General features: G+C 47.4%; 1 protein-coding gene across 9 annotated transcripts in view; it reads right to left on the bottom strand.

The window, feature by feature from the left end:
- Positions 1 to 21,874, bottom strand: part of PCM1 (pericentriolar material 1) — a 528,103-nt gene that overhangs the window by 362,398 nt on the left and 143,831 nt on the right. For 8 of the 9 annotated variants that reach the window (XM_063920820.1, XM_063920822.1, XM_063920821.1 and 5 more), the window contains 3 exons: positions 20,614 to 20,743; positions 7,053 to 7,295; positions 6,591 to 6,863 (listed from right to left, as the gene is read on the bottom strand). In XM_063920820.1, coding sequence (XP_063776890.1) covers positions 6,591 to 6,863; positions 7,053 to 7,295; positions 20,614 to 20,709 — 612 coding nt within the window. In that variant the 5' untranslated portion in view covers positions 20,710 to 20,743. The remainder of the gene's footprint in view (positions 1 to 6,590; positions 6,864 to 7,052; positions 7,296 to 20,613; positions 20,744 to 21,874) is intronic. The other variant, XM_063920823.1, reaches the window with a different exon arrangement.

The following is a 21,874-nucleotide window of genomic DNA, read 5'->3' on the forward strand; positions in this document are numbered from 1 at the left end:
CCGAGGTGCCGTGGACAATCCGAACGGCAGCGTCTGAAACTGATAGTGACAGTTTTGTACAACGAACCTGAGGTACCCCTGGTGTGAGGGGTAAATTGGAACGTGGAGATACGCATCCTTGATGTCCAAGGATACCATAAAGTCCCCCTCTTCCAGGTTCGCTATCACTGTTCTGAGTGACTCCATTTTGAACTTGAACTTCTTTATGTACAGGTTCAAGGACTTCAGATTTAGAATAGGCCTTACCGAGCCATCCGGCTTCGGTACCACAAAAAGAGTGGAATAATACCCCTTCCCTTGTTGCAGAAGAGGTACCTTGACTATCACCTGCTGAGAGTACAGCTTGTGAATGGCTTCCAACACCGTCTCCCTTTCGGAGGGGGACGTTGGTAAAGCAGACCTCAGGAAACGGCGAGGTGGATCTGTCTCTAATTCCAACCTGTATCCCTGAGATATTATCTGCAGGATCCAGGGATCTACTTGCGAGTGAGCCCACTGCGCGCTGTAATTTTTGAGACGACCGCCCACCGTCCCCGAGTCCGCTTGAGAAGCCCCAGCGTCATGCTGAGGCTTTTGTAGAAGCCGGGGAGGGCTTCTGATCCTGGGAAGGAGCTGCGTGTTGCTGTCTCTTCCCTCGACCTTTGCCTCGTGGCAAATATGAATAGCCCTTTGCTCTCTTATTTTTAAAGGAACGAAAGGGCTGCGGTTGAAAAGTCGGTGCCTTTTTCTGTTGGGGAGTGACTTGAGGTAGAAAGGTGGATTTCCCGGCTGTAGCCGTGGCCACCAAATCTGATAGACCGACTCCAAATAACTCCTCCCCCTTATACGGCAAAACTTCCATATGCCGTTTTGAATCCGCATCGCCTGTCCACTGTCGCGTCCATAAAGCTCTTCTGGCCGAAATGGACATAGCACTTACCCGTGATGCCAGTGTGCATATATCCCTCTGTGCATCACGCATATAAAGAAATGCATCCTTTATTTGTTCTAACGACAGTAAAATATTGTCCCTGTCCAGGGTATCAATATTTTCAATCAGGGATTCTGACCAAACTACCCCCGCACTGCCCATCCAGGCAGTTGCTACAGCTGGTCGTAGTATAACACCTGCATGTGTGTATATACTTTTTTGGATATTTTCCATCCTCCTATCTGATGGATCTTTAAGTGCGGCCGTCTCAGGAGAGGGTAACGCCACTTGTTTAGATAAGCGTGTTAGCGCCTTGTCCACCCTAGGAGGTGTTTCCCAGCGCTCCCTAACCTCTGGCGGGAAAGGGTATAATGCCAATAATTTCTTTGAAATTATCAGCTTTTTATCAGGGGCAACCCACGCTTCATTACACACGTCATTTAGTTCTTCTGATTCAGGAAAAACTATAGGTAGTTTTTTCATACCCCACATAATACCCTGTTTAGTGGTACCTGTAGTATCAGCTAAATGTAACGCCTCCTTCATTGCCAAAATCATATAACGTGTGGCCCTACTGGAAAATACGGTTGATTCGTCACCGTCACCACTGGAGTCATCGCCTGTGTCTGGGTCTGTGTCGACCGACTGAGGCAAAGGGCGTTTCACAGCCCCTGACGGTGTTTGAGTCGCCTGGACAGGCACTAATTGATTGTCCGGCCGTCTCATGTCGTCAAACGACTGCTTTAGCGTGTTGACACTATCCCGTAGTTCCATAAATAAAGGCATCCATTCTGGTGTCGACCCCCTAGGAGGTGACATCCCCATATTTGGCAATTGCTCCGCCTCCACACCAATATCGTCCTCATACATGTCGACACACACGTACCGACACACAGCAGACACACAGGGAATGCTCCTAATGAAGACAGGACCCACTAGCCCTTTGGGGAGACAGAGGGAGAGTTTGCCAGCACACACCAAAAGCGCTATATATATATCAGGGATAGCCTTATAATAAGTGCTCCCCTATAGCTGCTTTGTTATATAAAAATATCGCCATAAATTTGCCCCCCCTCTCTGTTTTACCCTGTTTCTGTAGTGCAGTGCAGGGGAGAGACCTGGGAGCCGTCCTGACCAGCGGAGCTGTGAGAGGAAATGGCGCCGTGTGCTGAGGAGATAGGCCCCGCCCCTTTTCCGGCGGGCTCGTCTCCCGCTATTTTGAGAAATCAGGCAGGGGTTAAATATCTCCATATAGCCTCTAGGGCTATATGTGAGGTATTTTTAGCCTTTATAGGTACTCATTTTGCCTCCCAGGGCGCCCCCCTCCCAGCGCCCTGCACCCTCAGTGACTGCCGTGTGAAGTGTGCTGAGAGGAAAATGGCGCACAGCTGCAGTGCTGTGCGCTACCTTTAGAAGACTGCAGGAGTCTTCAGCCGCCGATTCTGGACCTCTTCTGTCTTCAGCATCTGCAAGGGGGCCGGCGGCGCGGCTCCGGTGACCATCCAGGCTGTACCTGTGATCGTCCCTCTGGAGCTTGATGTCCAGTAGCCAAGAAGCCAATCCATCCTGCACGCAGGTGAGTTGACTCCTTCTCCCCTCAGTCCCTCGCTGCAGTGATCCTGTTGCCAGCAGGAATCACTGTAACATAAAAAACCTAGCTAAACTTTCTCTAAGCAGCTCTTTAGGAGAGCCACCTAGATTGCACCCTTCTCGGCCGGGCACAAAAATCTAACTGGAGTCTGGAGGAGGGTCATAGGGGGAGGAGCCAGTGCACACCACCTGATCGGAAAAGCTTTACTTTTTGTGCCCTGTCTCCTGCGGAGCCGCTATTCCCCATGGTCCTTTCAGGAACCCCAGCATCCACTAGGACGATAGAGAAATACCCCTTCCCTTGTTGTAGGAGGGGTACTTTGATTATCACCTGCTGGGAATACAGCTTGTGAATTGTTTCCAATACTGCCTCCCTGTCGGAGGAAGACGTTGGTAAAGCAGACATCAGGAGCCTGCGAGGGGGAGACGTCTCGAATCTCCAGTCTGTACCCTTGGGATACTACTTGTAGGATCCAGGGGTCCACTTGCGAGTGAGCCCACTACGCGCTGAAACTCTTGAGACTACCCCCCACCGCACTTGAGTCCGCTTGTACGGCCCCAGCGTCATGCTGAGGACTTGGCAGAAGCTGTGGAGGGCTTCTGTTCCTGGGAATGGGCTGCCTGCTGCAGTCTTCTTCCCTTTCCTCTATCCCTGGGCAGATATGACTGGCCTTTTGCCCGCTTGCCCTTATGGGGACGAAAGGACTGAGGCTGAAAAGACGGTGTCTTTTTCTGCTGAGATGTGATTTGGGGTAAAAAAGGTGGATTTTCCAGCTGTTGCCGAGGCCACCAGGTCCGATGGACCGACCCCAAATAACTCCTCCCCTTTATACGGCAATACTTCCATGTGCCGTTTGGAATCTGCATCACCTGACCACTGTCGTGTCCATAAACATCTTCTGGCAGATATGGACATCGCACTTACTCTTGATGCCAGAGTGCAAATATCCCTCTGTGCATCTCGCATATATAGAAATGCATCCGTTAAATGCTCTATAGTCAATAAAATACTGTCCCTGTCAAGGGTATCAATATTTTCAGTCAGGGAATCCGACCAAGCCACCCCAGCGCTGCACATCCAGGCTGAGGCGATCGCTGGTCGCAGTATAACACCAGTATGTGTGTATATACCTTTTTAGGATATTTTCCAGCCTCTCAGCTGGCTCCTTGAGGGCGGCCCTATCTGGAGACGGTACCTCCACTTGTTTTGATAAGCGTGTGAGCGCCTTATCCACCCTAAAGGGTGTTTCCCAACGCGCCCTAACTTCTGGCGGGAAAGGGTATACCGCCAATAATTTTCTATCGGGGGAAACCCACGCATCATCACACACTTCATTTAATTTATCTGATTCAGGAAAAACTACAGGTAGTTTTTTCACACCCCACATAATACCTTCTTGTGGTACTTGTAGTATCAGAAATATGTAACACCTCCTTCATTGCCCTTAACATGTAACGTGTGGCCCTAAAGGAAAATACGTTTGTTTCTTCACCGTCGACACTGGAGTCAGTGTCCGTGTCTGTGTCGACCGACTGAGGTAAATGAGCGTTTTACAGCCCCTGACGGTGTTTGAGACGCCTGGACAGGTACTAATTTGTTTGCCGACCTTGCAGCGTGTTGACATTATCACGTAATTCCTTAAATAAGCCATCCATTCCGGTGTCGACTCCCTAGAGAGTGACATCACCATTTCAGGCAATTGCTCCGCCTCCTCACCAACATCGTCCTCATACATGTCGACACACACGTACCGACAAACACAGCACACACACAGGGAATGCTCTGATAGAGGACAGGACCCCACTAGCCCTTTGGGGAGACAGAGGGAGAGTTTGCCAGCACACACCAAAAACGCTATAATTATACAGGGACAACCTTTATATAAGTGTTTTTCCCTTATAGCATTTTAATATATATATATATACACATATCGCCAAATAAGTGCCCCCCCTCTCTGTTTTAACCCTGTTTCTGTAGTGCAGTGCAGGGGAGAGCCTGGGAGCCTTCCCACCAGCATTTCTGTTAGGGAAAATGGCGCTGTGTGCTGAGAATAGGCCCCGCCCCCTTTTCGGCGGGCTTCTTCTCCCGTTTTTCTGAGACCTGGCAGGGGTTAAATACATCCATATAGCCCCCAGGGGCTATATGTGATGTATTTTTAGCCAGAATAAGGTACTATCATTGCTGCCCAGGGCGCCCCCCCCAGCGCCCTGCACCCTCAGTGACCGCTGCTATGAAGTGTGCTGACAACAATGGCGCACAGCTGCAGTGCTGTGCGCTACCTTATGAAGACTGAAGAGTCTTCTGCCGCCGTTTCTGGACCTTCACTTTTCGGCATCTGCAAGGGGGGTCGGCGGCGCGGCTCCGGGACGAACCCCAGGGTGAGACCTGTGTTCCGACTCCCTCTGGAGCTAATGGTGTCCAGTAGCCTAAGAAGCCAATCCATCCTGCACGCAGGTGAGTTCACTTCTCTCCCCTAAGTCCCTCGTAGCAGTGAGCCTGTTGCCAGCAGGACTCACTGAAAATAAAAAACCTAACAAACTTTTACTCTAAGCAGCTCTTTAGGAGAGCCACCTAGATTGCACCCTTCTCGGCCGGGCACAAAAATCTAACTGGGGCTTGGAGGAGGGTCATAGGGGGAGGAGCCAGTGCACACCACCTGATCCTAAAGCTTTTACTTTTGTGCCCTGTCTCCTGCGGAGCCGCTATTCCCCATGGTCCTGACGGAGTCCCCAGCATCCACTTAGGACGTCAGAGAAAACAGTGTTCCAGAACTACAGGTTTGAATGCCACATTCAACCATATTTGCCATTATAAACATATTCCCTTGATTCCCAAGTGTTACATATAATGGAGTATTTCGCCAAGGTTATCTGTCACATACATGAATAACATCTTCTCCGATGAAGAATATCAAGCAAACAATGAAGCAGATTTCAAAACACATGAAATCAAAAGCATTGAGATCACAAGGGTTCCAGGTGCTACGACTTCTGGAAGGAAGACTTTGCATGGGTGTGTGAGTTAATGCAAACAAAAAACAAAGCCCATATTTTATTCTAAATATGTGGTTTGATAGAAATAAACATAATGAAATAAAATAGACATAAAAATATATGAAAAAGTTATTACTAATGGAATATAAATTTGTATTTGCCCAATGTTGAGATTGTTCAAAAAACAGGGATAATATAGTACACAGCAGGATACCACTGGGAGAGCAACGAAATTCTCTGTCCTATGTGAACTACACTACAAGAACATTGCAGAGCACCCAAGTGCATTCCAGCTCAATTCCGGTCTTCAGAGCACTCCGGTTCCAAACCTGTGTTTAAATCTATTCCAGTTCTATCCCTGTCTCCAGAGCATACCGGTACAATCCCGCTGACCAAGAGTATATTATTCCTAGGAGTATCACTTCTGGAAGAGCTGCAGGAAGCAGGCACACAATCAGTCTTATTTCCAGCACCAGTCTCTAACTATCCAACCGTGACGTATGAGAAAGAACTAGATTATACCACCCAGCTTCTGCCTGGCTCCGCTAGCTCCGTTCCAGTCAAGACTTCTAATCTGGTTCCACAAACACACACATCTGTGGCACTGATCAATTGCTGTGGGAATCTTCTCTCCCCTTGTCCTTTTTAGTTTTGAGACATCTCCCCATCAGTAACAATACATCTAACTTGCCTCCACACTAAGCACAGGGCCAAAACACATTTGCATAAGGCATACAATTTTCTTCCTTGAATAAAATGAAATGTTGCAATTTAATTCTTACATGAAAAAAAAAAAATTATTGAAAAAAAAATACTAGATGAGCAAAAGATGATCATGTCCCCCAATGTAAAATACTACATTACAACTAAAAGTATAAGCATCTATATATTTTTTTAATCTCCTCCATTCAAGAGTCTCACTTAACAAAATGTAAACCCATGACATATAAGAGGATTGTAAAGATAAATACACTTAGATGTCTGATGTAACCTTTAGACTTCCTTAAATTGAAACAAATATAAAATTCAAGAACATAGTTATTGAAGAACTAAACAATTGCAAACTAAAAGAGGATTTTGGAAAACGACAAAGTACCTGGCTGCTGTCAAAAGCTGGTTCTCCACCTCCATCTTCTTCCAAAGAGGCCTGATAATTTTGCAGTAAATCTTTAGTGAGAGCAGAGGCTAGAAAGTCCTTGGGTAGTGAGAAGACACCAGATTCTCTCTTTGGGGGGCTTGAAGAAGCAGCCTTATCTCTGTTAGTGTTTAACTGTAGTGGTAGGAAATTAAATGGCTTCCGGTTCTCAGCAGGTTGACGTTTATTGTTTGCGGCTGTTGCTCTGCCTTGGGAGTCACTGCCGATGCTCCTCTATAAATTAATAAATAAAAGTCATAAACTAAAATTTAGAGCACATAGAGAAGTTCCTAAAACAGTCAACACAACGCAATTACCTCTATGTTGAAAAGAACCCGTTTTGAAGCAGCATAAATAAAAGGGAAAGAAAGGACAAGCTATTTTATGCACAGATCACATGAAACCCATATAAAAAGAGCACACCTGATCCAAGTCACCAAAATTGATTTTCTGCTTTAGTCTTTCCAATTCTGCCTGTTCTGGGACAGACATTTGTGACATGTATCTGGTATGTGGAAACGTATGTGGTGTTCTTGTTCTCCTACGACCAACACCTGGAGAGGACCCTGGGGAGATGTCATTTGTAAGTCTTGTCTCACATTCCATGCCAAACTTTTTCTTGTTTTTCTCAGATGATCTGTTGGCTTTCTTTTGCCCACTCCAATCCTGAGCATATAAAAAAAAAAAGGGAAAAAGTCCATATATTAAGAATTTCAGAATTAATGAATAGGCTTTGATCGCATGCATAAACAGCAGAAGGAATTTACTTAATATCTACTGCAGACTGAAATCAACTTTAATCTCTTCATGCCTTCAAAAAACTTTTATAAAATACTTGTATTTAGAAAAAAAAAATTATAATATAATATAATATATATATATATATATATATATATCTCCTTTGAATGGGCGGCCCTCAGAGACTTGAAAACAGAGTTTAAGGTGCAAAAAAAGACCCCACTGGGCCAATTTATTAGTAACGTTTCGGGGTATAGTTCCCCTTCCTCAGGATGCTGGGTACTCCGTAAGGACCATGGGGAATAAACGGCCTCGGCAGGAGACATGGGCACTTTAAGAGAGAATTTATATTCTGGTGTGCTCTGGCTCCTCCCTCTGTCCCTCCTCCAGACCTCAGTTAGGGAAACTGTGCCCGGAAGAGCTGACATTACAAGGAAAGGATTTGGAATCCAGGGTAAGACTCATACCAGCCACACCAATCACACCGTACAACTCGTGATAACTATACCCAGTTAACAGTATGAATAACAACTGAGCCTCACTGAACAGATGGCTCATAACAATAACCCTTTACTTAAGCAATAACTATATACAAGTATTACAGACAATCCGCCCTTGGGACGGGCTCCCAGCATCCACTACGGACTACGAGAAATAGAATTACCGGTGAGTAAATTCTTATTTTCTCTGAAGCTCCCAAATGGGCGGGAGAGTGCGGATGACTCTGCAGCACCGAATGAGCAAACTCAAGGTCCTCCTCAGCCAGGGTATCAAACTTGTAGAATTTTGCAAACGTGTTTGATCCCGACCAGGTAGCAGCTCGGCAAAGTTGTAAAGCAGAGACCCCTCGGGCAGCCGCCCAAGAAGAGCCCACCTTCCTCGTGGAATGGGCTTTGACTGATTTAGAATGCGGCAGTCCAGCCGCAGAATGTGCAAGTTGAATTGTGCAACAGATCCAGCGAGCAATAGTCTGCTTAGAAGCAGGAGCACCCAGCTTGTTGGGTGCATGCAGGATAAACAGCGATTCAGTTTTTCTGACTCTAGCCGTCCTGGAAACAGATTTTCAGGGCCCGGACTACGTCCAGCAACTTGGAAGCCTCCAAGTCCCGAGTAGCCGCAGGCACCACAATAGGTTGGTTCAAATGAAACGCTGATACCACCTTAGGGAGAAATTGGGGACGAGTCCTCAATTCTGCCCTGTCCATATGGAAGATCAGATAGGGGCTTTTACATGACAAAGCCGCCAATTCTGACACACGCCTAGCCGAAGCCAAGGCCAAAAGCATGACCACTTTCCACGTGAGATATTTCAACTCCACGGTCTGAAGCGACTCAAACCAATGTGATTTTAGGAAATCCAACACAACGTTGAGATCCCAAGGTGCCACTGGGGGCACAAAAGGGGGCTGAATATGCAGCACACCCTTAACAAACGTCTGAACTTCAGGCAGTGAAGCCAGCTCTTTCTGAAAGAAAATAGACAGGGCCGAAATCTGGACTTTAATGAATCCCAATTTTAGGCCCATAGTCACTCCTGACTGTAGGAAGTGCAGAAATCGACCCAGCTGAAATTCTTCTGTTGGGGCCTTCATAGCCTCACACCAAGCAACATATTTTCGCCATATGCGGTGATAATGTTTTGCTGTCACATCCTTCCTAGCTTTTATCAGCGTAGGAATGACTTCAACTGGAATGCCCTTTTCCATCAGGATCCGGCGTTCAACCGCCATGCCGTCAAACGCAGCCGCGGTAAGTCTTGGAACAGACAGGGCCCCTGCTGTAGCAGGTCCAGTCTGAGAGGCAGAGGCCAAGGGTCCTCTGAGATCATTTCTTGCAGTTCCGGGTACCAAGTCCTTCTTGGCCAATCCGGAACGACGAGAATAGTTCTTACTCCTCTCTTTCTTATTATCCTCAGTACCTTTGGTATGAGAGGAAGAGGAGGGAACACAGAAACCGACTGGTACACCCACGGTGTCACTAGAGCGTCCACAGCTATCGCCTGAGGGTCCCTTGACCTGGCGCAATATCTTTCTAGCTTTTTGTTTAGGCGGGACGCCATCATGTCCACCTGTGGCCTTTCCCAACGGTTTACAATCATTTGGAAGACTTCTGGATGAAGTCCCCACTCTCCCGGGTGGAGGTCGTGCCTGCTGAGGAAGTCTGCTTCCCAGTTGTCCACTCCCGGAATGAACACTGCTGACAGTGCTAACACATGATTTTCCGCCCATCGGAGAATCCTTGTGGCTTCTGCCATCGCCATCCTGCTTCTTGTGCCGCCCTGCCGGTTTACATGGGCGACCGCCGTGATGTTGTCTGACTGAATCAGCGCCGGCTGGTTTTGAAGCAGTGGTCTTGCCTGACTTAGGGCATTGTAAATGGCCCTTAGTTCCAGAATATTTGTGTAGGGAAGCTTCCTGACTCGACCATTGTCCTTGGAAGTTTCTTCCCTGAGTGACTGCCCGCCAACCTCGGAGGCTGGCATCCGTGGTCACCAGGACCCAGTCCTGTATGCCGAATCTGCGGCCCTCAAGTAGATGAGCACTCTGCAGCCACCACAGCAGAGACACCCTGGCCCTCGGGGACAGGGTGATCAGCCGATGCATCTGAAGATGCGATCCGGACCACTTGTCCAACAGATCCCACTGAAAGATCCGTGCATGGAATCTGCCGAATGGAATTGCCTCGTAAGAAGCTACCATCTTTCCCAGGACTCGCGTGTAGTGATGCACAGACACCTGTTTTTGTTTTAGGAGGTCTCTGACCAGAGATGACAACTCCTTGGCCTTCTCCTCCGGGAGAAACACCTTCTTCTGTTCTGTGTCCAGAATCATACCCAGGAACAGCAGACGCGTCGTAGGAACCAGCTGCGACTTCGGGATATTCAGAATCCAGCCATGCTGTTGTAGCACTTCCTGAGATAGTGCTACTCCGACCAACAACTGCTCCCTGGACCTCGCCTTTATAAGGAGATCGTCCAAGCACGGGATAATTATAACTCCCTTCTTTCGAAGGAGTATCATCATTTCGGCCATTACTTTGGTAAATACCCTCGGTGCCGTGGACAGACCAAACGGCAACGTCTGGAATTGGTAATGGCAGTCCTGTACCACAAAACGGAGGTACACCTGGTGAGGTGGGTAAATGGGGACATGTAGGTAAGCATCCTTGATGTCCAGTGATACCATGTAATACCCCTCTTCCAGGCTTGCAATAACCGCTCTGAGCGATTTCATTTTGAACTTGAACTTCCTTATATAAGTGTTCAAGGATTTCAAATTTAGAATGGGCCTCACCGAACCGTCTGGTTTCGGTACCACAAACATTGTGGAATAGTAACCCCGTCCCTGTTGAAGGAGGGGAACTTTTATTATCACCTGCTGGAGGTACAGCTTCTGAATTGCCGCCAGTACTACCTCCCTGTCCTGGGGAGTAGCTGGCAAGGCTGATTTGAGGTAACGGCGAGGGGGAGACGTCTCGAATTCCAGCTTGTATCCCTGAGATACCACTTGTAGAACCCAGAGATCCACCCGTGAGCGAACCCACTGGTCGCTGAAATTCCGGAGACGGGCCCCCACCGCACCTGGCTCCACCAGTGGAGCCCCAGCGTCATGCAGTGGACTTAGTGGAAGCAGGGGAGGATTTTTGTTCTTGGGAACTGGCTGTATGGTGCAGCTTTTTCCCTCTACCCCTGCCTCTGGGCAGAAAGGACGCGCCTTTAACCCGCTTGCCTTTCTGGGGCCGAAAGGACTGTACCTGATAATACGGTGCTTTCTTAGGCTGTGAGGGAACCTGAGGTAAAAATGTCGACTTCCCAGCTGTTGCTGTGGAAACGAGGTCCGTGTAAAACCTTCCACATATCCATCCACTCTGGTGTCGATCCCGCAGGGGGTGACATCACATTTATCGGCACCTGCTCCGCCTCCACATAAGCCTCCTCATCAAACATGTCGACACAGCCGTACCGACACACCGCACACACACAGGGAATGTTCTGACTGAGGACAGGACCCCACAAAGTCCTTTGGAGAGACAGAGAGAGAGAGTATGCCAGCACACACCACAGCGCTATATATTCAGGGATTTACACTAACACAAAGTGATTTTTCCCTATAGCTGCTTTACATACACAGTTTGCGCCTAAATTTAGTGCCCCCCTCTCTTTTTGACCCTTTGAGCCTGGAAACTGCAGGGGATAGCCTGGGGAGCTGTCTTCCAGCGGAGCTGTGAAGAGGAAATGGCGCCAGTGTGCTGAGGGAGATAGCCCCGCCCCCTTATCGGCGGACTTCTCCCGCTCTTATAGTAATATTATGGCAGGGGATTTTTGCACATATATAGTTTTTTTAGACTATATTATGTGCTGTTTGCCAATGTAAGGTACTCTAATTGCTGCCCAGGGCGCCCCCCCCCCCCCCAGCGCCCTGCACCCATCAGTGACCGGAGTATGTGGTGTGCATAGGGAGCAATGGCGCACAGCTGCAGTGCTGTGCGCTACCTTAATGAAGACCGGAGTCTTCAGCCGCCGATTTCCAGGATGTTCTTCTTGCTTCTGGCTCTGCAAGGGGGACGGCGGCGCGGCTCCGGGACCGGACGACCGAGGCTGGGCCTGTGTTCGATCCCTCTGGAGCTAATGGTGTCCAGTAGCCTAGAAGCCCAAGCTAGCTGCAAGCAGGTAGGTTCGCTTCTCTCCCCTAAGTCCCTCGTAGCAGTGAGTCTGTTGCCAGCAGATCTCACTGAAAATAAAAAAACCTAACAAATACTTTCTTTACTAGAAGCTCAGGCGAGCCCCTAGTGTGCAACCAGCTCGAGCCGGGCACAGATTCTAACTGAGGTCTGGAGGAGGGGCATAGAGGGAGGAGCCAGTGCACACCAGATAGGACCTAATCTTTCTTTTAGAGTGCCCAGTCTCCAGCGGAGCCCGTCTATTCCCCATGGTCCTTATATATATAAAAACAAAAAAGCAGGCGTTTCACATAACAAAGCCACTTTGGAACTGAGTACTTATGATACTAAGCACCATTCTAAGCGCCATTCTACTGCTATTATTCAGAAGAGTTCATTTGGATACTGTGTCACATTTGAAAAACCTACTGACACTGTTTCAATTTCATACTGGCTTTCCTGGAACGTTACAATGTACGCTCTGTAATAGAAACCTTGCCCTTTACAGGATCGCCGGGGACATACTAACAGGTGCTTTTCTGAATATTTTTTAACTTAATTACTTGTGATTATTGTTTTTACACTGGTATATGTTTTATATGTACTATTTTATTTATTAGTATTTGAAAATTTGTGAGTTATACTATCACTCTGCGCTCACTCCCTATGGCTTATACTAGTCGTTACATGGTAACTCATGTTACAAAGTGACATAGCACAGTTTTTTAAAAGCATGACCAGTCTTATTTTCTCTAATAAAATCAATTTCATGTAAATTCCTTTTGCTGTTGATAGCCATGCATATACTTGCTACTGTATGTCACTTTGAAAAGCGAGTTACAATGGATCAACCATTCAGAACCTATTTGGCTTTAAATTAGGAAGAATTAAGCTTTTACATTGTATTTATACCACCAAGCCTGAATTCCCCCATAATATGTTTGGAAAACTTGAGGTTAGAGGTTGAGAACCACTGGTATATACCATCAAATAATCCAGTTGTGTCTCTCCATAAAGGTTTCTAATAATTGGGAATATTAACTTGAGGATCCTGCAGGATATACTGTACTTTAAACACTTAGGAAATATTTTTTTTTTTAATGTACCCAAATTGTTAAGGGAAAAAAATCATATCATCGGATTTTGAAAATAGCTATTTAAACCATATGCAGTATAATTTATTAACAAATATGCAGATTTGTTAATAAAATGTAACTGAATAAGGGTTAAAGAGCTATTTGCACACACTCTATAATATATATATATATATATATATATATATATATATATATATATATATATATATATATATATATATATATATATATATATATATATATATATATATAAAGCAACCAGGGTTGTCTGCACTCACAGTAAAATAAAATTTGCTGGGGTGTCACTCAAGTTCATTAGAGCCAGGCATCTACCTTTTTCCATGAGCATATATGTCTTTGTATAGAGTGCACTCACCAGACTGTTATTAGAGCCAGCAGGATTTTTATTCAGACATCAGGTAAATTGGTGTGTGATGTTTACCTGATGTCTGAACAAAAATCCTGCTGGCTCTAATAACAGTCTGGTGAGTGCACTCTATACAAAGACATATATATATATATATATATATATATATATATATGTGAGAGTGTGAGTGTGTGTGTGTGTATTTTTTATAGATAGAGAGATAGAGAGATAGAGAGGTTATCTTTAAGACCCTAATGAGGATCTCAAATAGAGGGCACTCACCAATCCATTTCCATAGATAAAAAAAAAGAATTTACTCACCGGTAATTCTATTTCTCGTAGTCCGTAGTGGATGCTGGGACTCCGTAAGGACCATGGGGAATAGCATAGCGGCTCCGCAGGAGAATGGGCACAACTGTAAAGAAAGCTTTAGACTACTGGTGTGCACTGGCTCCTCCCACTATGACCCTCCTCCAGACTTCAGTTAGGATACTGTGCCCGGAAGAGCTGACACAATAAGGAAGGATTTTGAATCCCGGGTAAGACTCATACCAGCCACACCAATCACACGTATAACTCGTGACCCAGTTAACAGTATAACAACTACTGAGCCTCTCAACAGATGGCTCAACAATAACCCTTTAGTTAAACAATAACTATATACAAGTATTGCAGACAATCCGCACTTGGGATGGGCGCCCAGCATCCACTACGGACTACGAGAAATAGAATTACCGGTGAGTAAATTCTTATTTTCTCTGACGTCCTAAGTGGATGCTGGGACTCCGTAAGGACCATGGGGATTATACCAAAGCTCCCAAACGGGCGGGAGAGTGCGGATGACTCTGCAGCACCGAATGGGCAAACTCTAGGTCCTCCTCAGCCAGGGTGTCAAACTTGTAGAATTTTGCAAATGTGTTTGACCCCGACCAAGTAGCTGCTCGGCAAAGTTGTAGAGCCGAGACCCCTCGGGCAGCCGCCCAAGAAGAGCCCACCTTCCTCGTGGAATGGGCTTTCACTGATTTAGGATGCGGTAGTCCAGCCGCAGAATGTGCAAGCTGAATCGTACTACAGATCCAGCGAGCAATAGTCTGCTTTGAAGCAGGTGCACCCAACTTGTTGGGCGCATACAGGATAAATAGCGAGTCAGTCTTTCTGACTCCAGCTGTCCTGGAAACATAGACTTTCAGGGCCCTGACTACGTCCAACAACTTGGAAGCCTCCAAGTCTTTAGTTGCCGCAGGCACCACGATAGGTTGGTTCAGATGAAAAGCTGATACCACTTTAGGGAGAAACTGGGGAAGAGTCCTCAATTCTGCCCTATCCATATGGAAAATCAGATAAGGGCTTTTACATGACAAAGCCGCCATTCTGATTCACGTCTGGCCGAAGCCAAGGCCAACAACATGAACACTTTCCACGTGAGATATTTCAAATCCACGGTTTTTAGTGGCTCAAACCAATGTGACTTTAGGAAATCCAACACTACGTTGAGATCCCAAGGTGCCACTGGAGGCACAAAAGGGGGCTGAATATGCAGCACTCCCTTAACAAAAGTCTGAACTTCAGGTAGTGAAGCCAGTTCTCTCTGGAAGAAAATCGATAGAGCCGAAATCTGGACCTTAATGGAACCCAATTTTAGGCCCATAGTCACCCCTGACTGCAGGAAGTGCAGAAATCGACCTAGCTGAAATTCCTCCGTTGGGGCCTTCCTGGCATCACACCACGCAACATATTTTCGCCAAATGCGGTGATAATGGTTTGCGGTCACTTCTTTCCTAGCTTTAATCAGCGTAGGAATGACTTCCTCCGGAATGCCCTTTTCCTTCAGGATCCGGTGTTCAACCGCCATGCCGTCAAACGCAGCCGCGGTAAGTCTTGGAACAGACAGGGCCCCTGCTGTAGCAGGTCCTATCTGAGCGGCAGAGGCTATGGTCCTCTGAGATCATTTCTTGAAGTACCGGGTACCAAGCTCTTCTTGGCCAATCCGGAACAAAGAGTATAGTTCTTACTCCTCTTCTCCTTATTATCCTCAGTACCTTTGGTATGAGAGGAAGAGGAGGGAACACATAAACCGACCGGTACACCCACGGTGGTGTCACTAGAGCGTCCACAGCGATCGCCTGAGGGTCTCTCGACCTGGCGCAGTATCTTTCTAGCTTTTTGTTTAGGCGGGACGCCATCATGTCCACCTGTGGCCTTTCCCAACGGTTTACAATCATTTGGAAGACTTCTGGATGAAGTCCCCACTCTCCCGGGTGGAGGTCGTGCCTGCTGAGGAAGTCTGCTTCCCAGTTGTCCACTCCCGGAATGAACACTGCTGACAGTGCTAACACGTGATTTTCCGCCCATCGGAGAATCCTTGTGGCTTCTGCCATCGCCGTCCTGCTTCTCGTGCCGCCCTGTCGGTTTACATGGGCGACCGCCGTGATGTTGTCTGACTGGATCAGTACCGGCTGGTTTTGAAGCAGGGGTTTTGACTGACTTAGGGCATTGTAAATGGCCCTCAGTTCCAGAATATTTATGTGCAGGGAAGTCTCCTGACTTGACCATAGTCCTTGGAAGTTTCTTCCCTGTGTGACTGCCCCCCAGCCTCGAAGGCTGGCATCCGTGGTCACCAGGACCCAGTCCTGTATGCCGAATCTGCGGCCCTCTTGAAGATGAGCACTCTGCAGCCACCACAGCAGAGACACCCTGGTCCTTGGAGACAGGGTTATCAGCCGATGCATCTGACGATGCGATCCGGACCACTTGTCCAATAGGTCCCACTGAAAGGTTCTTGCATGGAACCTGCCGAATGGAATTGCTTCGTAGGTAGCTACCATCTTTCCCAGGATACGTGTGCAGTGATGCACCGACACCTGTTTTGGTTTTAGGAGGCCTCTGACTAGAGAGGACAGCTCCTTGGCCTTCTCCTCCGGGAGAAACACTTTTTTCTGTTCTGTGTCCAGAACCATCCCCAGGAACAGTAGACGTGTCGTAGGGATCAGCTGTGACTTTGGAATATTTAGAACCCAGCCGTGCTGTTGTAGCACCTCCCGAGATAGTGCTACCCCGACCAACAACTGCTCCCTGGACCTCGCCTTTATCAGGAGATCGTCCAAGTACGGGATAAATAAAACTCCCTTCTTTCGAAGGAGTATCATTTCGGCCATTACCTTGGTAAAGACCCTCGGAGCCGTGGATAGACCGAACGGCAACGTCTGGAATTGGTAATGACAATCCTGTACCACAAATCTGAGGTACTCCTGGTGAGGATGGTAAATGGGGACATGCAGGTAAGCATCCTTGATGTCCAGTGATACCATGTAATCCCCCTCGTCCAGGCTTGCAATAATCGCCCTGAGCGATTCCATCTTGAACTTGAATTTTTTTATATATGTGTTCAAGGATTTCATATTTAAAATGGGTCTCACCGAACCGTCCGGTTTCGGTACCACAAACATTGTGGAATAGTAACCCCGTCCTTGTTGAAGTAGGGGTACCTTTACTATCACCTGTTGTGAATACAGCTTGTGAATTGCCTGTAACACTGCCTCATTGCCTGAGGCAGTGGTTGGTAAGGCAGATTTGAGGAAACGGCAGGGGGGAAGACGTCTCGAATTCCAGCTTGTACCCCTGAGATACTATTTGAAAGATCCAGGGATCTACCCGTGAGCGAGCCCACTGATTGCTGAAATATTTGAGACGGGCCCCCACCGTACCTGGCTCCGCCTGTGGAGCCCCAGCGTCATGCTGCGGACTTAGAGGAAGCGGGGGAGGACTTTTGCTCCTGGGAACTGGCTGTATGCTGCAGCTTTTTCCCCCTACCTCTGCCTCTGGGCAGAAAGGACGCGCCCTTAACCCGCTTGCCCCTATTGGGCCGAAAGGACTGTACTTGATAATACGGTGCTTTCTTTGGCTGTGAGGGAACATGGGGTAAAAATGTAGACTTCCCAGCTGTTGCTGTGGAAACGAGGTCCGAGAGACCATCCCCGAACAACTCCTCACCCTTATAAGGCAGAACTTCCATGTGCCTTTTGAAATCTGGATCTCCTGTCCACTGCCGAGTCCATAACCCTCTCTTGGCAGACATGGACATTGCACTAATTTTGGATGCCAGCCGACAAATATCCCTCTGTGCATCCCTCATGTATAAAAGTGCGTCTTTAATATGCTCTACGGTTAGCAATATAGTGTCCCTGTCTAGGGTATCAATATTTTCCGACAGGGAATCTGACCACGAAGCTGCAGCACTGCACATCCATGCTGACGCAATAGCTGGCCTCAGTATAACACCTGTGTGTGTATATATAGACTTCAGGATAGCCTCCTGCTTTCTATCAGCAGATTCCTTCAGGGCGGCCGTATCCGGAGACGGTAGTGCCACCTTCTTTGACAAGCGTGTGAGCGCTTTATCCACCCTAGGGGATGTTTCCCAACGTGACCTATCCTCTGGCGGGAAAGGGTACACCATTAGTAACCTCTTAGAAATTACCAGTTTCTTATCAGGAGAAGCCCACGCTTCTTCACACACGTCATTTAACTCCTCAGATGGAGGAAAAGCTACTGGTAGTTTTTTCTCTCCAAACATAATACCCTTTTTTGTGGTACCGGGGGTAACATCAGAAATGTGCAACACATTTTTCATTGCCTCAATCATGTAACATGTGGCCCGATTGGAAGTTACATTAGTCTCATCGTCGTCGACACTGGAGTCAGTATCCGTGTCGACATCTGTGTCTGCCATCTGAGGTAGCGGGCGTTTTAGAGCCCCTGATGGCTTTTGAGACGCCTGGGCAGGCACAGGCTGAGAAGCCGTCTGTCCCATAGTAGGTATGTCGTCAAACCTTTTATGCAAGGAGTCGACAGTGTCACGTAATTCCTTCCACAGAACCATCCACTCAGGTGTCGACCCCACAGGGGGTGACATCACATTTACAGGCATTTGCTCCGCCTCCACATAAGCCTTTCATCAAACATGTCGACACAGCCGTACCGACACACCGCATACACACAGGGAATGCTCTGACAGAGGACAGGACGCCACAAAGCACTTTGGGGAGACAGAGAGAGAGAGTATGCCAGCACACACCAGAGCGCTATATAATACAGGGACTAACTGAATTATATCCCCTTATAGCTGATATATATATATATATATATATATATACACTGCGCCTAAATTTAGTGCCCCCCCCCTCTCTTTTTTACCCTTCTGTAGCTTGTAGACTGTAGGGAAGAGCCAGGGAGCTTCCTTCCAGCGGAGCTGTGAGGGAAAAATGGCGCCAGTGTGCTGAGGGAGTTAGCCCCGCCCCTTTTTCAGCGGACTTCTCCCGCGTTTTTGAAACTCTGGCACGGGTATTAATTTACACCTATATAGCCTCTGGGACTATATATGGTGTATATTTGCCAGCCAAGGTGTGTAATATTGCCCTCAGGGCGCCCCCCCCCCAGCGTCCTGCACCCATCAGTGACCGGAGTGTGAGGTGTACATGAGGAGCAATGGCGCACAGCTGCAGTGCTGTGCGCTACCTTGGTGAAGACCGAAGTCTTCTGCCGCCGATTTTCCGGACCTCTTCATGCTTCTGGCTCTGTAAGGGGGGCGGCGGCGCGGCTCCGGGAACGAACATCAAGATCGGGTCCTGCGGTTGATCCCTCTGGAGCTAATGGGGTCCAGTAGCCTAAGAAGCCCAAACTACCACCTGTTAGGTAGGTTCGCTTCTTCTCCCCTTAGTCCCTCGTTGCAGTGAGTCTGTTGCCAGCAGATCTCACTGTAAAATAAAAAACCTAAAATATACTTTCTTTCTAGGAGCTCAGGAGAGCCCCTAGTGTGCATCCAGCTCAGCCGGGCACAAGATTCTAACTGAAGTCTGGAGGAGGGTCATAGTGGGAGGAGCCAGTACACACCAGTAGTCTAAAGCTTTCTTTATAGTTGTGCCCAGTCTCCTGCGGAGCCGCTATGCTATTCCCCATGGTCCTTACGGAGTCCCAGCATCCACTTAGGACGTCAGAGAAAGATATATTAGATTTATATAGAGATAGATAGATAGATAGATAGATAGATAGATAGATAGATAGATAGATAGATAGATAGATAGATAGATAGATATAGAGCTCAGGCTGCTGGTAGACTACCTCTCTTTCCGCAGCCACGAGCGGTTAAGGGCCCTCATTCCGAGTCGTTCGCTCGGTATTTTTCATCGCATCGCAGTGAAATTCCGCTTAGTGCGCATGCGCAATATTCGCACTGCGACTGCGCCAAGTATCTTTGCTATGAAGAAAGTATTTTTACTCACGGCTTTTTCATCGCTCCGGCGATCGTAATGTGATTGACAGGAAATGGGTGTTACTGGGCGGAAACACGGCGTTTTATGGGCGTGTGGCTGAAAACGCTACCGTTTCCGGAAAAAACGCAGGAGTGGCCGGAGAAACGGGGGAGTGGTTGGTCGAACGCTGGGTGTGTTTGTGACGTCAAACCAGGAACGACAAGCACTGAACTGATCGCACAGGCAGAGTAAGTCTGGAGCTACTCTAAAACTGCTAAGTAGTTTGTGAGCGCAATATTGCGAATACATCGGTCGCAATTTTAAGATGCTAAGATACACTCCCAGTAGGCGTAGGCTTAGCGTGTGTAACTCTGCTAAATTCGCCTTGCGACCGATCAACTCGGAATGAGGGCCAATCTTTTTAGCCAGCCGACATTGTGGACTGAGGCCGGCATCTGCTGGAAGAATAGCTTTCTAGCAGCTGCTGGCAGGCTCCTCTGACACGGTCGCATAAGAAGCGACATTGTCAGGGAAAACACAGCCTGACGTGGTCATATCTGATGTGACTACACCAGGCAGCTCATTAACTAAATTAATATTCTAAGTATCAAAGTTGCCCATAGAAACCAATCTGTTTCTAGTTAGCATTTATTACGTACATTGTATAAAATGAAAGCTAGAGGCGGATTGGTTTGTATGGGCAAATTCTCCACTCTTTACACGCTTTGAAACATCTCCCCCTTGTCATATGACAACCAACAGCTGTTCAGTGTTAATGCTTACATCCATGTGTTCTATGTAATGAGTAAAAATCTTCTTTAATGAATGCGATTAGAACAATTCAATTTGGTATAAACAAAATAAAGGAGTAGTACCATATTGTTTAGTCTATCATCAAGTGACTCATGACTCCAATTAGGCAGATCCTGATCAATAACGCCTTCCTCAGGCGTACCTCCGCCAGTAGCCATGATGTACGCACGTTCTCAGAAGGGAAACACAAACCTGTGTAGAGATTAACAAAAACAGCGTATAGTAAAACTCTGTAGCATGACATCCTAATTCCATTCTTTCATTTATTTCATAGGAAAATTTGTTATACCAAGAAAAAATAAGATTTTACTCACCGGTAAATCTATTTCTCGTAGTCCGTAGTGGATGCTGGGGACTCCGTAAGGACCATGGGGAATAGACGGGCTCCGCAGGAGACTGGGCACTCTAAAGAAAGATTTAGGACTATCTGGTGTGCACTGGCTCCTCCCCCTATGACCCTCCTCCAAGCCTCAGTTAGGAACTGTGCCCGGAAGAGCTGACACAATAAGGAAGGATTTTGAATCCCGGGTAAGACTCATACCAGCCACACCAATCACACCATATAACACGTGATAGGAACCCCGGTTAACAGTATGATAACAATTGGAGCCTCTGAAGAGATGGCTCACAACAAAACCCGATTTTTGTAACAATAACTATGTACAAGTATTGCAGACAATCCGCACTTGGGATGGGCGCCCAGCATCCACTACGGACTACGAGAAATAGATTTACCGGTGAGTAAAATCTTATTTTCTCTGACGTCCTAGTGGATGCTGGGGACTCGGTAAGGACCATGGGGATTATACCAAAGCTCCCAAACGGGCGGGATAGTGCGGATGACTCTGCAGCACCGAATGAGAGAACTCAAGGTCCTCATCAGCCAGGGAATCAAATTTGTAGAATTTAGCAAACGTGTTTGCCCCTGACCAAGTAGCTGCTCGGCAAAGTTGTAAAGCCGAGACCCCTCGGGCAGCCGCCCAAGATGAGCCCACCTTCCTTGTGGAATGGGCTTTTATTGATTTAGGCTGCGGTAATCTTACCGCAGAATGCGCCAGCTGAATAGTGCTACAAATCCAGCGCGCAATAGACTGCTTAGAAACAGGAGCACCCAGCTTGTTGGGTGCATACAGGATAAACAGCGAGTCAGTTTTTCTGACTCCAGCCGTCCTGGAAACATAAATTTTCAGGGCCCTGACTACGTCCAGCAACTTGGAATCCTCCAAGTCCCTAGTAGCCGCAGGCACCACAATAGGTTGGTTCAAGTGAAAAGCTGAGACCACCTTTGGGAGAAACTGAGGACGAGTCCTCAATTCTGCCCTA

The sequence above is a fragment of the Pseudophryne corroboree genome, chromosome 1 (genome assembly GCF_028390025.1).
Source record: "Pseudophryne corroboree isolate aPseCor3 chromosome 1, aPseCor3.hap2, whole genome shotgun sequence".
In the NCBI taxonomy this organism is placed as follows: domain Eukaryota; kingdom Metazoa; phylum Chordata; class Amphibia; order Anura; family Myobatrachidae; genus Pseudophryne; species Pseudophryne corroboree.